The following is a 14098-nucleotide window of genomic DNA, read 5'->3' as shown; positions in this document are numbered from 1 at the left end:
TCAAAAGCCACCAAATTTAAGAACACAACAAGAATTGTGCAGGTGGGAGGGAAAAATAAAATCAGAGTACAGCAAGCAGGCCAACAAACAAACACTTCAGCTAAATAGAGATATTTCTAACTAAAACAGCAATGCCATTTTTTACCTCCTCCCACTAATTGACTGATGATCTGAAGTTGTTTTCATTTGTCTCCAACCTGTGGGACATGGATCCGGGACGGATCCGACTCTGCTGCACTTCTCCAGCATCAGATCTGAGCTCCAAGCTCCTCCCCACAATGCCCTTGTCTCCTTCCTCCCTTCAGATCTTGTTTGCTGCATCTAACGTTCACATTGTAGTCCATGCTCTAAGCAATTTAGGCAAGTTTTTTCTGGGTTTCTAGCTATATTTAGTCCTTTCTATTTCCCCTTTCACTTTTCTTGCTCTTTGTGCTCAGGCGTCGGTACTTTAGAAAAAAAAAATAAATTTCTCGCTTTCTATGCCCCTCTACTATCTCTCTTGAGTGTGTGTAAGTGACTGCTTTGGGTACTGTCTCTCCATCCTCTTGATGGAGACACCCAAACTGGGATTCAGAAAATGGTCAAAATGTGGCCATAAGCTTTCCCCTAAGGATGGCCACATTCTGTACGTTGTGTGTTTAGGGGTTCCTCGTCTCGATTCCTCCTGCTCAATCTGTGCAGGCTTTAATCCCCGCGCATTGATCGACAGGTGGAATAAGATTATTCTTAAGGACCTCCTTAAACCACCAACTGCAGAGGCCTAAACTTCCTCTTCGACAGCTTCTGGTCCTCCCTACTCCCCGGCCTCTGGGACTCAACCTCCCATCAAGAGGACAGAGAGAATGCAAACACTGGGATAGGCTGAGGAAGAGGTCCCCCAACAGCCCCTCCACGGCCAAACCACTGTCAAAATCTCAACTGGGCCTTGGCTCGAGTTCCCATCAGCTCCATTCCCCTTGCTTCTCCTTGGAGTCGGAGGTGTCTTTGAGCCATTCACCAGTGTCAGCTTCACCCCACCTGCTATCTAGACCGGTGTCAGTGGCCTCTTCTTCTAGGTCCACCTGCAGCCTCTCTGAAACCGAGGTGGGCAGGATGACGCAGAGGTTCATCTGTACGCAGATACAGATGGGAGTCTTGGCTGTCCCCTCCCCCTCCGGGGCTGGTGGCATGCAGTCCGCTTTCATCCCTATAATTCCTTCTCGACTCTGACCCCTGGTTTCGGATTCCTCTGGTCCGAGGACCCTCGGTGTCGAGGGGTTGGTGCCGATGGTACCTGGCACCTTGATGTTGACCATTGCCTTGAGCAGGTCGGCTCCCTCGAGCTCAGAGCCATAGCCTCGGTGCCAGTAACACAGGGGGTGGTTTTGTCTCAGAGTTTTTCAGAACCGAGCCTTCCACTCGGGAGTCTCGGAGCTGGAGGTTCAGCTCAGGTTCCCCCATTGATCCAGAGGATTCCGGACTCAATCAGCCCCAGGGGTTCATTTTCTTTTTGCCTTTGACATGGTGGAGAGGGTTCTCTCAGTCCCATCAAGACCCTTGACTTTCTCGTCCTTGGAGTCCATCTTGGCTCCCTCTGTCTCTGATTCAGATTTTGCCATCCTGCTACGTGAGGGACAGCCTGCTGTCTCTCTGCTGCAGAGAGTACCCACACAGGAACAGCTGGATGTTTTTGAGTCCTCCCCAGAGACCCCATCCATGAGGAGGTGCCTCAAAAATGCATGTATAAAAGGAGACACTTAGACTCCCTGCCAGAGTCTCTCATGGAGGATACTGACTTGGAGGAAGGAGAGATTTCACACAATCACTCCCAATCAGTGTCTCATTTGGAGACATCATGGAGATCCTGCAGCAGTGTGGGGGGGTGGTCTGCCCAAAAATCCAACCCTAACGAGTCTGTGTTCTTGGAGGCATTTGGTGCAGCACCCTGTACTTCCTGGGTGTCCCCTCCCATGAATCCCCTGGTGGATCTTGTTACATCTCGGGCGTGGAAGGAGCCTGACATGGTGGAGCCTATCCCCAAACATCCTGATAAGGTCCTCAGTGCTCCTTCTGATAAACTACACTGGTCAAAGGGATCCCCTATCGATGCCACTGTGGTGCCGGTGGCGGCCACCAAGAAGGGGCTCACACAGGAGAGCTCCATGGTCCATCCTCTGGACTGAGAGTCTAGAGCTTGGACCATTTTGGGAAGCAGGTGTACACTTCAGCAACATTCTCTGTAAGTGTGCTGAACTACGTGGCACACGTTGTCAGGCCTCAGATGAAGGAGGTCACCGAGTCTACCCCAGGGTCCGTGTCGGCAGAGGATAGGAAGGTTTTCTCTTCTTAAATGGCCACCCTCACCTCCTTTGCCAATACCTCTATGCAGCTTCCATCTCATGCTACCAAGGGTGCTGCTAGAGCTGCCAGAGCAGGTGTTGCCATCAGGCATCGTGCCTGACTCCCAACTTTCTACCTTCTCAGAGCCCTTCAAGGGATCATTTACAAATGCCCCTTACAATTGTTCCACTCTTGAGATGAAAGATGGTACGAGGCACACTGGTTCAGAGTGAAAAGGACAGGAAGACCCTGCCATCGGAATCCGCATCTCACCCCCGCAACTATCCTTCTCCAGGAATCAGTGTGGGGGGGGGCGAAGTAGATGTGGTTCCGGAAGTCTCAGGGTTATTCCCATGATGCTTAGTACTCACCCTCCCCCAGAGGCAGAGGGGGATGCAACAGACGCTGCCCTCATGGTAGAGGTGGCCCAAGGAGCCAAGGGTCTCAGGATTTGTTCTTAGACAGGCCTGCGCAGCAGCCCTGAAGGGTTGCCCAGCTGCTCGTCTCTGGAAGCAGTCGGGGGTTGACTCTTTGTACACCCAACAGCCTGGGAGTCAGTTGCAGGCGATCAATGAGTGTTGCGAATCATATCCAGAGGATATTCAGTCCCCTTCTTTCAAAGACCAATCCCGGCCAAACACCTCCCAGACATTCCACCCGCACAAAGGGAGGCAGCAGCACAGGAAATTTCCAAGCTGCTCAAAAAATGAGCCATCCCATCTGTTCTGCCAGATCGGTCTGGATTATCATCTGTCCTAGGTTCTTTTTAGTGCTAAAGAAGACGGTGGACTTGAGACCCATTCTGGATCATTCAGCCTTAAACCTGTCGGTTGCCAAGACAAAGTTCTGGATGGTCACCCTCCAATCTATCTCGCCCTTTCTGCAGGAAAACAAGTGGATGTGCTCGGTGGACCTTCAGGATGCATACTATCACATCAAAATGGACAGGCGCTGTCTGAGGTTTCTCCACTTCTGGCTGGTGGCCAATCATTACCAGTTCAGAGCACTACCCTTTGGTCTCACCACAGCCCCCAGGGTATTCACCAAAGTCATGGCAGTGGTAGTAGCTCACCTGCGACTACAGGGCTTCCAGGTCTTTCCCTACTTGGACGATTGGCTCCTTTCTGCCCCCTCCAGGCATCGACTTTGCCAAGCAAGGGATTTCCCATCCAGGCGGCCCTCCATCTAGGCATCACCATAAATCTTAACAAATCCCTGTTAGAATCAGTGCAAGTTCTGGATTTCATTGGAGCTTGGTTAGACACCGTTCAGACCAGGGTCTTTTTGACATCTGACAGACTTCAGTCTCTCAAACATCATGTCTTGTGTATTCTTCAAGCCCAGTCTCTCCTGGCAGAATTTGTCTTATGGGCATTAGGGTCGATGGCGGCCATGAGCACCCTCTTATCCACAGCTTGGTTACACATGAGGGTGCTCAGTGGACTCTAACAGTCCAGTGGTCCTTTCTATATCTACCATTGTCCCATCCTGTGCATCTGTCTTAAGCCTGCAGAGATTCTCTTCTTTGGTGGATTCAATCCTCGGAACTTCTTCGGGGTCATCCGTTTATTCTCCTTTCTCCACTGATCGTGATGACCATGGAAGCCTCACTACTCAGGGGGGGGGGGGGTTTGCTTGGAAAGGACAGTCCAAGACATGTGGTCTTCCATGGAGAACAATTTGCATATCAACATCCTGGAGATGAGGGCAGTGCTATTGGTCTTGCAAGCTGTTCGTGCCCATCTTCCCCTGGGGACGATTGCCATCCAGACCGACAACATGTCAGTAGTCTGGTATATCAACAAGCAGGGGGGGGAACCAGGTCTTATCCCCTTTAATGCAAAGCCATGAGAGTGTGGGAGTGGGCGATCTCCACCGGCTGTTTTCTGGTGGCAACACACATTCTGGGGAGGTCCAACATTCTAGCAGACAGGCTGAGCAGATCTATCCTGATGCCTTATGAGTGGTCGCTGAATCCTTCAGTAGCGAAACAAATCTTTCTAAATTAGGGTCAATCTTGCTGTGAAATGCAGCAAGTTCTTCACTTTGATCCCCCCTCAGGAGAGTCACACAGAGATGCTCTGGTTCATGCTTGGTCCTTCAGACTTCTCTATGCTTATCCTCTGCTTCCCCTGATCCTAAAGCTCAGTCAGAAAGCTCAATGGCTGGGGAGCTCAGTCGTCCTCATTGCCCCCTTCTGGCCTCTCCAAGTATGGTTCCCTTCTCTGTGGTGTCATGCAGTGTGTCCTCCCTGGATGCTGGATCCAGTTCCGTATCCGATTTCACATCCCTCAGGGATTCTATATCCAGAATTGGCCAGTCTGAAGCTTACTACTTGGCTGCTCCAGTTCCCATGATAGTTAGAACTCCCGGGCTTTCTTCTCTGGTTAATAAGATTTTGGTAGTAGCTCATAAATCTTCCACAAAGAAGGTTTATTCGAGTAAGTGGAAATGTTTCTCGATTTGGACCCCCCAACGTGATTTGGACCCCTTCACTGATCAGGTTTCTGTTGTCTTAGAGCTTTTGGCAGGTATTTTTTAACAAGGTGCCAGCTTTTCTAAGGTTAAAGTTCAGCTGACGGCTATTTCTAATTTCCACATAGGGGATAATTCAGCTTCTCTGGGCTCTTCTAGGCTCTGTAAAGCTTTTCTGAAGGGTACTTTTCTTCTTAGGGCACAAATCAAGGACCCTATGCCTCCTTGGGACCTTACTTTGATCCTTCAAGCCTTGGTTTCTTCCCCCTTTGAACCCGCTGCTTTATCTGCAGTTCGTCTCTTGGAAGACAGCCTTCCTGATTGCCATTACCTCAGCCAAAAGAGTGTCTGAACGTCAGGCCTCATCAATTAAGCCTCCTTACATGATCTTCCATAAAGACAGGGTATCTTTGTGCACTAATCCTTCCTTTCTGCCACAAGTGGCATCAGAATCGAACATTAATCAGGTGATTGATCTCCATGTCTTCTTTCTGAATTTTCAGAATAAGGGAGAATATAAATTGCATCTGCTGGATGTTCATAGACAATTATGTTTTTATTTGCACAGAACAAAGGCCTTTCGCAAGTCTGATCATCTTTTCATCTCCTACTCTAAGCCTTTTCTAGGGAAAGCTGTGTCAAAGGTCACCATTGCTCGTTGGATCTCTCAGTGTATACTTTTGCTGTATTCAACCAAAGGATTGTCTCCGTCAGGTCAAGTTAAGGCACATTCTACTAGGTCTATGGGTACTTCAGCTGAATTTTGGTCCAGGGTTTCATTGAATGACATTTGCTGTGCAGCTACCTGGATGTCTTTTCATACTTTCATTCCTCATTATAAATTGGATCTTCTCTTCAGAAGCAGTGCATCCTTTGGCTCTGCCTTGTTACAGAATATCCTTCCATGAGGGCCTCCCAAGGCTTTTTATTAGCTGGGGACTGTGTCCCACAGGTTGAAGAGCAAATGAAAACAACAACTTCAGATAAAGAAGTTATGTACTCATCATAACATTCCATCTCAGTTGTTGCTTTTCATTTGTCTTCAACCATCCCTCTCTCCTTCCCCCCCTGCCTTACGTGGTCTGTGAGATGGTCTGGCTGGAAAAGATATGGCCTTCTCTTTGGCTTGACTGGTTATGTCTTATGATACTAATCGGGGTTAATGGGGCAAGGGGTAAGCTGTTGAGTCGGGTTAGGATGCTCTGGTGGACAGCAAACTCGATCTGAAAGGCGGAAGGAGACCGGGCATTATGGGTAGGGGAGGAACTTGGAGCTCGGATCCGATGCTGGAGAAATGCGGTTGAAGACAAATGAAAGCAACATCTCTGATGGAACATTATGGTGAGTACATAACTTCCTTTTATTCACTGTTTGCAAAGGAATTATGTGCTTTTTTTAACTGACCGTAGCCAAAACCTCTTAAAACTCCAACAGGACAGAAAACTTAAATGTAATACAAGAATAAAATACTAAATAAAAGTGATCAAACCTTAAATGAAAATCTTCAGTTCAGAATAAAATGCAGCCAGAGATCAGCAATATTCAGACATTTTTCTGGCTGTGCAATCACAAGAAGATACAAGCCTATGTTTGGATGTCCCAATACTTGTGGTACAGAAAGAATTAGGAAACCCAGTTACTTGTCTACAAGCACAGATTTGTCAGTCTAAAGTTGGAGACCTTGCTTCCAGTATTTTTTTTTTTTTTTTTTACTGATGTGCCAGTATGAGGACACCACTTTCAGCTTTACCCACCCTGTCTTTGTCAGATTTGATTGTAGGAGGTTTATGGGAGAGTAGGATTCACTTTCACCTCTCCACCTTGGGTTTGTCTCTCTCCCAGTAAACAGAAGGGAATCCTCTTCTCCAGACATTTAATTCTGAGTCATGAAGGTTTAGCTTACTTTACTCACACCACTTCATCATTGTATTATGGCACAGATGATGAAGATAACATGTCCTCAGTGTTCCACTCCAGAGGAAAACTGATAGACGCTCAGTCTGATGAGGGTACATATGAAGTGAGGCTCATGCAGAGTCTGTAACTCTTCTAAAAGGCATTTGGACAGCCCTTTTTTAAAACACCTTTATTAAATTCTTACATTGTAGACAGTGACATAGATAGAGGTATAGTAATAGAAAAAAGAAACTATAACCGATATTTTCTATTTTCTTGTATTATACATACATATTTTTAACAGTTTTTGTTCAGTCCAGCATTACATAAATGGCTGAACTCTTGCATTGCCTTAAACTTTGTTCATCCTCCTGTGCCTTACTGTGTATTTATTGTTCCCACAAATTCCATTTATTTCTATATATTCACAATTCCACCTTTAAAAAATTGCCAAATATCATGATTTACTGCTCAAAAAATTACATTATTTGCAGTGGGACCTATCAACTAAAAAAATAAATAAACAAACATGTAAAATACCAAAAGAGTATAAACTGAACAAAATAAAAGAAAAACACCAGTGGACTCAGCATTTCTGGAATGCGTTTAATAAGCTGAGCACTTTCATTCATTTATAGTAGTGCATACTTCATCAGAACTAAAAGAATCACTTCAAATTTCTGAATTTTAAAATGGAACAAAGTTGTGATTGACCAACACCTATTGGATTCTTACTTTCAATTAAAATATTTCTTTAAACTATTCATCACTCAAACATTTGTGACAGTGTTCCATTAAAAACTATATAACAATAACTGCAAAATATAAAAAGTTTTGTTAAACTTTACAGTAAACCTGTATTAAAAGCATTTAAAAAAGGCATGTAAAAAACCTATGCACCACCCAATTTATGAGGTGCAGGAAAAATAAAATATTTAAAAAATGTAAAACATTGTATGTCATAAAATTCATACTGCTATTCATCCCCAATTTGTGCTGTATATAAAAGATCCAATGTTACCATTTCACCCCAACATTCATTCTATACTTCCTTTCATTTGTAACTTCCATAGCCAGCCAAAGCACGTACACTCAATATTTGTCAGGTAACTCGTTGCCTGTCAACCTTTCCCAGGTTGATAGGCTAATTCCCTTTTCAGGTTTAATAGTTCCTTTGCCACCCTTAATATTATTCCACCATCAATAACCGAGCCTGCTCTAATATCTGAAATCCATTTAATTAGGGAGGGACATTTTTCTTTTCCTAATTTGTACCAGTTAGTTGTCTTGGGCTGGATTATCAAATGTCTGTATTGCAATCTTCATTTATCTCATGGGTGAAATCTTACCCTGACCCTTTCCTATTATATGACCCCATCCTACTCTAGTAGCTGGTCCCAGTAGTGGGATTCATACATTCATAGTTTGGGCTCAGTACCAACTCACTGACTTCCTTCTTCCTGCCAACTCTCAATTCTTAATTAATAAGTATTCTGTGAATTTTTAATGCTAATAGTGGCTGTATGTTAAGTTTACTCTCTTCTTCCCCTCACATCCACTCTAACAAATCTCCCTGACTTGCTGCTGTTAACTTTATGCTGAGTCTACGTGTTCTAAATTGCATAAGTGCTGTTACACACGCTCCTTTTCTTGGTGCACTGGGTCAAGTGACAGTAGCCTATTTAGTGTGCATTGCTGTGAATGTTTTGCAGCCTTGTCATGTCCTTTGCCTGTGTCATGTTTGAACTTTTACGAACCACATTTATATCAAGCTAATCGTCTTCATAGTTCACAATATTTAGGAATCCCACTGGTTATAGGATACTTGGGGAAACAATATTTGACAGAATGAACAGCAGTTGTATGTTAGAGGGAGGTATACCTTTTGGAGGGGAGAGATTAGTATATGGAAGTATGTTGTCAGGGTGGGTTTGTTTGAGAAAATAGGTGCTGTTTACTAAAGGTGCAGAATACTTTGTGTGAAGGCACACTGTATAGGAGTGTATTCAGTTCACCCTAGTGAATGGAAGAAAAACTTGAAGTGTAGACTGACATCATTGTTTCAAACATTTGCAATTCCTCTGTGATATGCACAGAATGTGTTTTTCTTCATTTTAACCATGTTCTTGTTATTAAAATTGTATTTTTATTTCTCTTAAGGCTACATTGGTAAAGTACACTACAGATGAATTTGATCAGCGGATCCTTTATGAATATTTAGCTGAGGCCAGTGTTGTCTTCCCCAAAGTTTTTCCAGTTGTGTAAGTATTCTAAAATTTGATAAAATCTAAATAGTTTGCTACTGATATTTCATTTCATAGATGCCATCAGCACTGCAGTAAATATGCATAAAAACACAGTAATGTTGTACTTGTATAGTCATGCCTTACTTATATATATTTTAACTTAATTTATTTTCTTCCACACTGCTGACCCCAGTGTCTCTGATTGATTGCTGTAACTGCCTAGTCCTCCATTCTTCCTTGCCTTACTTCAATTAGTTTTGGGGCCCGCAAAGTGAGCAGGGCATCCTGGTACAGTGTCACACTGCTGTTGTGGGAGGATTTCTTATTCCTTGCCTCTGTCCTCATCCAAGGTGGGACTTGCAGTGGACATTGACTGTGGACTTCCTGTCACTTTCACAATGGACTGACATCGGCATGACATCCCACCCACCCTTGGGCAATATTTTGCAGTTGTTTTCCAGTTTGCATCAGAGAAATCAAACCATGATGGTGTGCCCCAAGCATACCTCCCATGGGCAAGCCCATCCCCCCCTGCCAGTGTCTCAGATACCCTAGACCCTAGTCTGACCCGGGATGCTTGAGTCATAGTTAAGACTTTATCTCTGTGTGCCACTGCACTGGCTGTTCATGCCGTAAATTGTGATACCGTGAAAGGCTTTATTTAGTGCAAATTTTATGACATAACTTAAATTCTTGCAGTCTTTTAATCTCGTGACAGTCATCACACAGATACATTTCCTGCTAAGAAGATCTTCAGATTTGAACTGGATGTTGAAATTGAGAGACATATATAGTCGCTCATCAGAATGCTGCGCTTGATGAGAAATTATCGCATCCCACAGTTAACTCTGCATGCATTTCTATCTGAATGATAAGAAATAAAACTATGCACTTACATCAGGATAAAACTTATGTAGTTGCATCTAAGAATTGTGAGATCATTTGATGGTTTTGTTATAAATGCACTGAGGTAAAAGTATTCACACACTGTAGATAATTCTGATACAGTTCACTATTTTATTGTCTCTCTTCCTGATGCGTTTTTTTTAACTGTGCTGGTATGTCTTTACCTTTTGGTGCTTTCCAATGTTTAATTTTTGCTTTCTTGCATAGAAAATGATGAAACAGTTCACTAGTACTGATCTTGTAGTTATTGAAACAGCTGACAATGGGCGTCTCTTGTTGTAAGGTTACATATTTCACTAAAACAAATTATGTATGCAGGCCATTCTCTGAATGCACCGGTAGTAATAGTATTTTTCATTATGCTAGCACTTTTTACTTCTTATTCAGGATCACATTGTAAGAATTTCTTCAGCACCAAATATGCTTCTTGTTGGAGGCAATATTCTGATTTTCATTTTTGGACTGCTACCTAGTGAATGCTTAGTGGGTACCATGACCATTGCATAAAGAGGTGGAAAGTTTTATGCAATGTTACATGCCAGCCATTGCATACTGCTGTCTGCAGGAACACAGTCTGTAGTATTATGGCTGAGCCATAAAGGTTTACACCTTCCTCCATCAGCATTTACACACTGGTAATGACCCTTATCAGGATTTCTTGAAAAACAAACTAGGGTTTGGAGGACAACTTCTAAATAGTGCAAAACTATGTGTCACCATTTTTGAGCTGTTATTTGCCAGTTGAGTATTTTGACTAATATTAGTGGTTTAGAAATGCAAGATTTGTGCTACTCCAACAGATTTTAAAAGAAAAGTTACTTGTAATATTTATGTTATGATTGTACCTTTTCTTATAGAAATAAAGTACTGTGTTCAGGTTTCGTATACTCAAAATGTATAAAAAATGAGCAAATGCTAAAAATCGTATCAACTGATTTAATTACAAGGAGCTGTGTATTATTGTTTTACACTGTAACACTGTACTGAACTCTAGAGGATCTGTCAGATCAGAGACTCTTGTTTTATCATTTACTTAGGCTTGAAATGAATCAGAAAGAAGGAAACACTAAGAGTAGTAGAAACTGTTTTAATTACAAAGATCTGCGAGTTACATTTTTTTAGCTTGTGTAGCACTCTACTGAGTGAAGCATTGTACTATAATAGGATGTGTCAGAGACACTTAGTTTTATTGTTGTAATGTCACACTGTTGCAGTCTCGGCACTCGAAGTGCTGAGTGCTGAAAAGCTGGGAAAAAAAGACTGAATATTCAGGAGAATAGCAAATCTGAAAAATGGCTCTTCTCCTTAAAACTTCTTTATGCAGAGGGGGAGCATGTTTTTTTTTTCCAAACTGTCTGGAATTCAAAGTGATTGTCCAGAAAACAAAGTACAAACTCCAGAATTCTGTTTGAAAAAAGAAACGATTATAGGAGTTTGTTAAATCTGTGGTTTTATTGTGCCTTTTTACAGAAGAGCATAGTAAATTGGCAGAAAAAAGTACCACAAACAAAAAAATAAGGTGTTCCTCCTCATCTGATGTGATGATGTCACAAAATGGGAGGAAAGTAGGGGGGGAGTGGAGAGATTTGCAGGGTTTTGGGAGGTGCTGGAGTGTGGCCTTGGTCTGGTTTTCACCACAATGAGAGGTACCAGCAACCGTAGAGGGGACAACCCCCCCCCCCACCTCCCAAACTTATTTTGCCATCTCTGAAATCGCTATATCTTGAAGAAAAGGGAGTAGTCCAAGAAACGGCATCTCACACTTAGTGTATGTAAGTCAATCCTTCGGCCATTCAGTCTCCATATTTTGTGACTCACTGTAGTGGGTCCTGGCATTTCAAATGTTTACCTATTTTGCCACTAGAATAATTGAATACCTGTTCAGTTTAATGTTTTACTTTGTCAGACAGCCCCACTTTAGTGAATCAGTTTTGTGTGCTACCAGTCTCACTTTTTAATCTTGTATTATAGTTCACTTGAACTGTAGTTAAATAAAATTAATGCTTTTAGTTTGTGCCAGTATCTGTGTATTTCTTTCAACACAATTTTGTTTCATGTCCAATCAGTTTTAGCTAAGAATTGCCAAGAATATTCAGATGTATGTTATGAAAAACAGTTATGTATTTCAGACATAAGCATGTTATTTCTACCTGCTGTGTTTTTTATGTACAGAGGTAGACTTTAGGCTTTTAGAACATAACTGTTGGGCAGTAAGCTGACCTGGTTTTCAGTACTTTTCTGTCCTTGAGTTGGCTACTGAGACAGCCTGCATTAAAATATGCTGAAACATGAATGGCTGACTCCTGTTAAAATCTGCCTTTTTGTGGTGATTTTTGAAAGTTAGAATATGTAAAGCTGAGTGTGCAAACTAAAAAGATCAGTATGTTTGGCCCATTATGAATTACACTTTTTTTGAGTGTAAAGTGGACAGTGTTTAAACATGTATAGTTTATCTGTTGAGCTCATCTGCCCAGTGTTGAATTCCTGGATTGTTTTGCCTGTAGGAGATGACTTCTAGTACATTTTCTGTTTGTAGAGTGCAGTGATTTCCCCCATAGTCCCCCATAGCTGTCTGACTGCTGAGTGTATATAAGTATGTGTTATGTGGGAAGACTGCAAATCCTGTGCAAAAAAGCTGAATCTTCATTTGATGTGTTCTGTTTGATCAACACTTCAGGGCATTTGAACTTGGAAATATATAGGGACATGTTTTTTAACCATCTTTATTTTGGCCAATTTTGATATCAGTTGTCATTTGAAGCAAGTATGACTGATGGAAAACAAGCTGTGGGTGTAAAATTGAAAGAATATGTCTGTGTTGCATAGTTCTCTGTTTATGATGGAAGTAGAGCTCTCTTTTTAATGTGAAAATTGATGTAACATCAAGAGCCCTTCTTTATGAGCTGTGTAGTCTGATTAATCTTTCCACCAGCCTATGAAAGTTTTTTTTGGAAGACCCCTTACTCAAGGATATGCAATGTCATACCCAGTGCCAGGGCACAACCTGTATGTTAAACACCAAATGTATTAGTGTGTCAGACCCTTGAGACCACCCATTCATTTTTGTTGCTGATACAATTCAAGTCAGAATCTTAGCTTTTTGTTGGTAGAAGTTGTAGAAGTGTCTTTGTAGTTGTCAAATTATCAGTTAGGACTCAAACTAATATTGCCTGGAAGGGCACATCAGGCAGTCCATAAATGCCAGTGATTCTCTTAACAGTGGAAGGGGAAATTTCTGACTTAATCTGCCACTAAAAGTACTGAGGTGGTTGAAAACTTGTACTGGGAATGACAATAATGTTAATCACACAGCCCCAAGCATTAGCAGAACATTGCCACAAGGATAGAAGGTTGTGAGTAGCCATGGGCCTAGGCTTCTTGGTGATTTGTCCATTTTTAAAATGGTTTTCAGACTCCACAGTTGCTGCAGTATCCTAGTTTAGTAAGTACTCAGGCTTGGTGCCTCCCTTTGTGTTAGAGGAGGAAACTGTCTCAGAATAGGTGTGCCGTTAGTTTTTATCCTAGAGGGCTGATGGATGCTTAAAGTGGCCATGCCATGGTTGATCTGGCCCCAGTTGAGGGGGAAGGCAAGAATAGTCCTATGCCAAAGCTGTTTTTTCCCTCAAGTCCTAGGGGTGTGGCCTTGGTCCAGTTTTTGCCACGACAAATTGTCTACTGGGAGCTGGAGTCCCTTCCTCTTACTCTTCAGGGTGGACTGGCACAGTCTCCCTTGCCAGTGCTTCAGACACCCAAGCCTTTAGCTAAACCTAGGTCACCAGTACAAATTCTGTTCTGCTCCGTGTTCTCCTTTTAGCAGATATGTTGTTATACATGGGTCTCTGTTGCCTAAAATCTGACAGATGTCACTTGCACACTTTCCAGTGGTGAGAGACAAGATTTCTGTTCAAGCTTGTTTGATAAGTCTGAGGATTCAGAGGCAGTTCTTTCTGACATAGAGAAGGACATTGAGTACCACCCCTCCCACATCTTAAAAATGTCCCTTCTTTTGGAAAGGTCCTTCAGACATGTGATCTGATACAGAGTGGCTTCCTATCCCTCTACAGGAATGCTTAGTTGTGTATCTTTGGATCAAAGTAAAAGAGCCCCATGTACATTCCAACAACAGTGTTATTTGTTAGGAATACTGTTTTGAAGACTTGATTGCATCCTTGCTTTGCCATCCCTTGTATTGGTCCTTGTTTGCATATAGAGAGTCTCTTGTCAAATGTCATCAGGTTGATTTATCTCTGATTTCT

General features: G+C 42.7%; 1 protein-coding gene across 1 annotated transcript in view; it reads left to right on the top strand.

The window, feature by feature from the left end:
• NF1 (neurofibromin 1) overlaps positions 1 to 14098 on the top strand; it is a 5218972-nt gene that overhangs the window by 4710599 nt on the left and 494275 nt on the right. Inside the window, exon 53 of the mRNA XM_044054637.1 lies at positions 8851 to 8951. Within this exon, the coding sequence (XP_043910572.1) occupies positions 8851 to 8951 (101 nt within the window). The remainder of the gene's footprint in view (positions 1 to 8850; positions 8952 to 14098) is intronic.

The sequence above is a fragment of the Protopterus annectens genome, chromosome 13.part0 (genome assembly GCF_019279795.1).
Source record: "Protopterus annectens isolate FY-2018-M chromosome 13.part0, PAN1.0, whole genome shotgun sequence".
NCBI lineage: Eukaryota > Metazoa > Chordata > Ceratodontiformes > Protopteridae > Protopterus > Protopterus annectens.
This window is presented reverse-complemented; position numbering and strand designations above follow the sequence as displayed.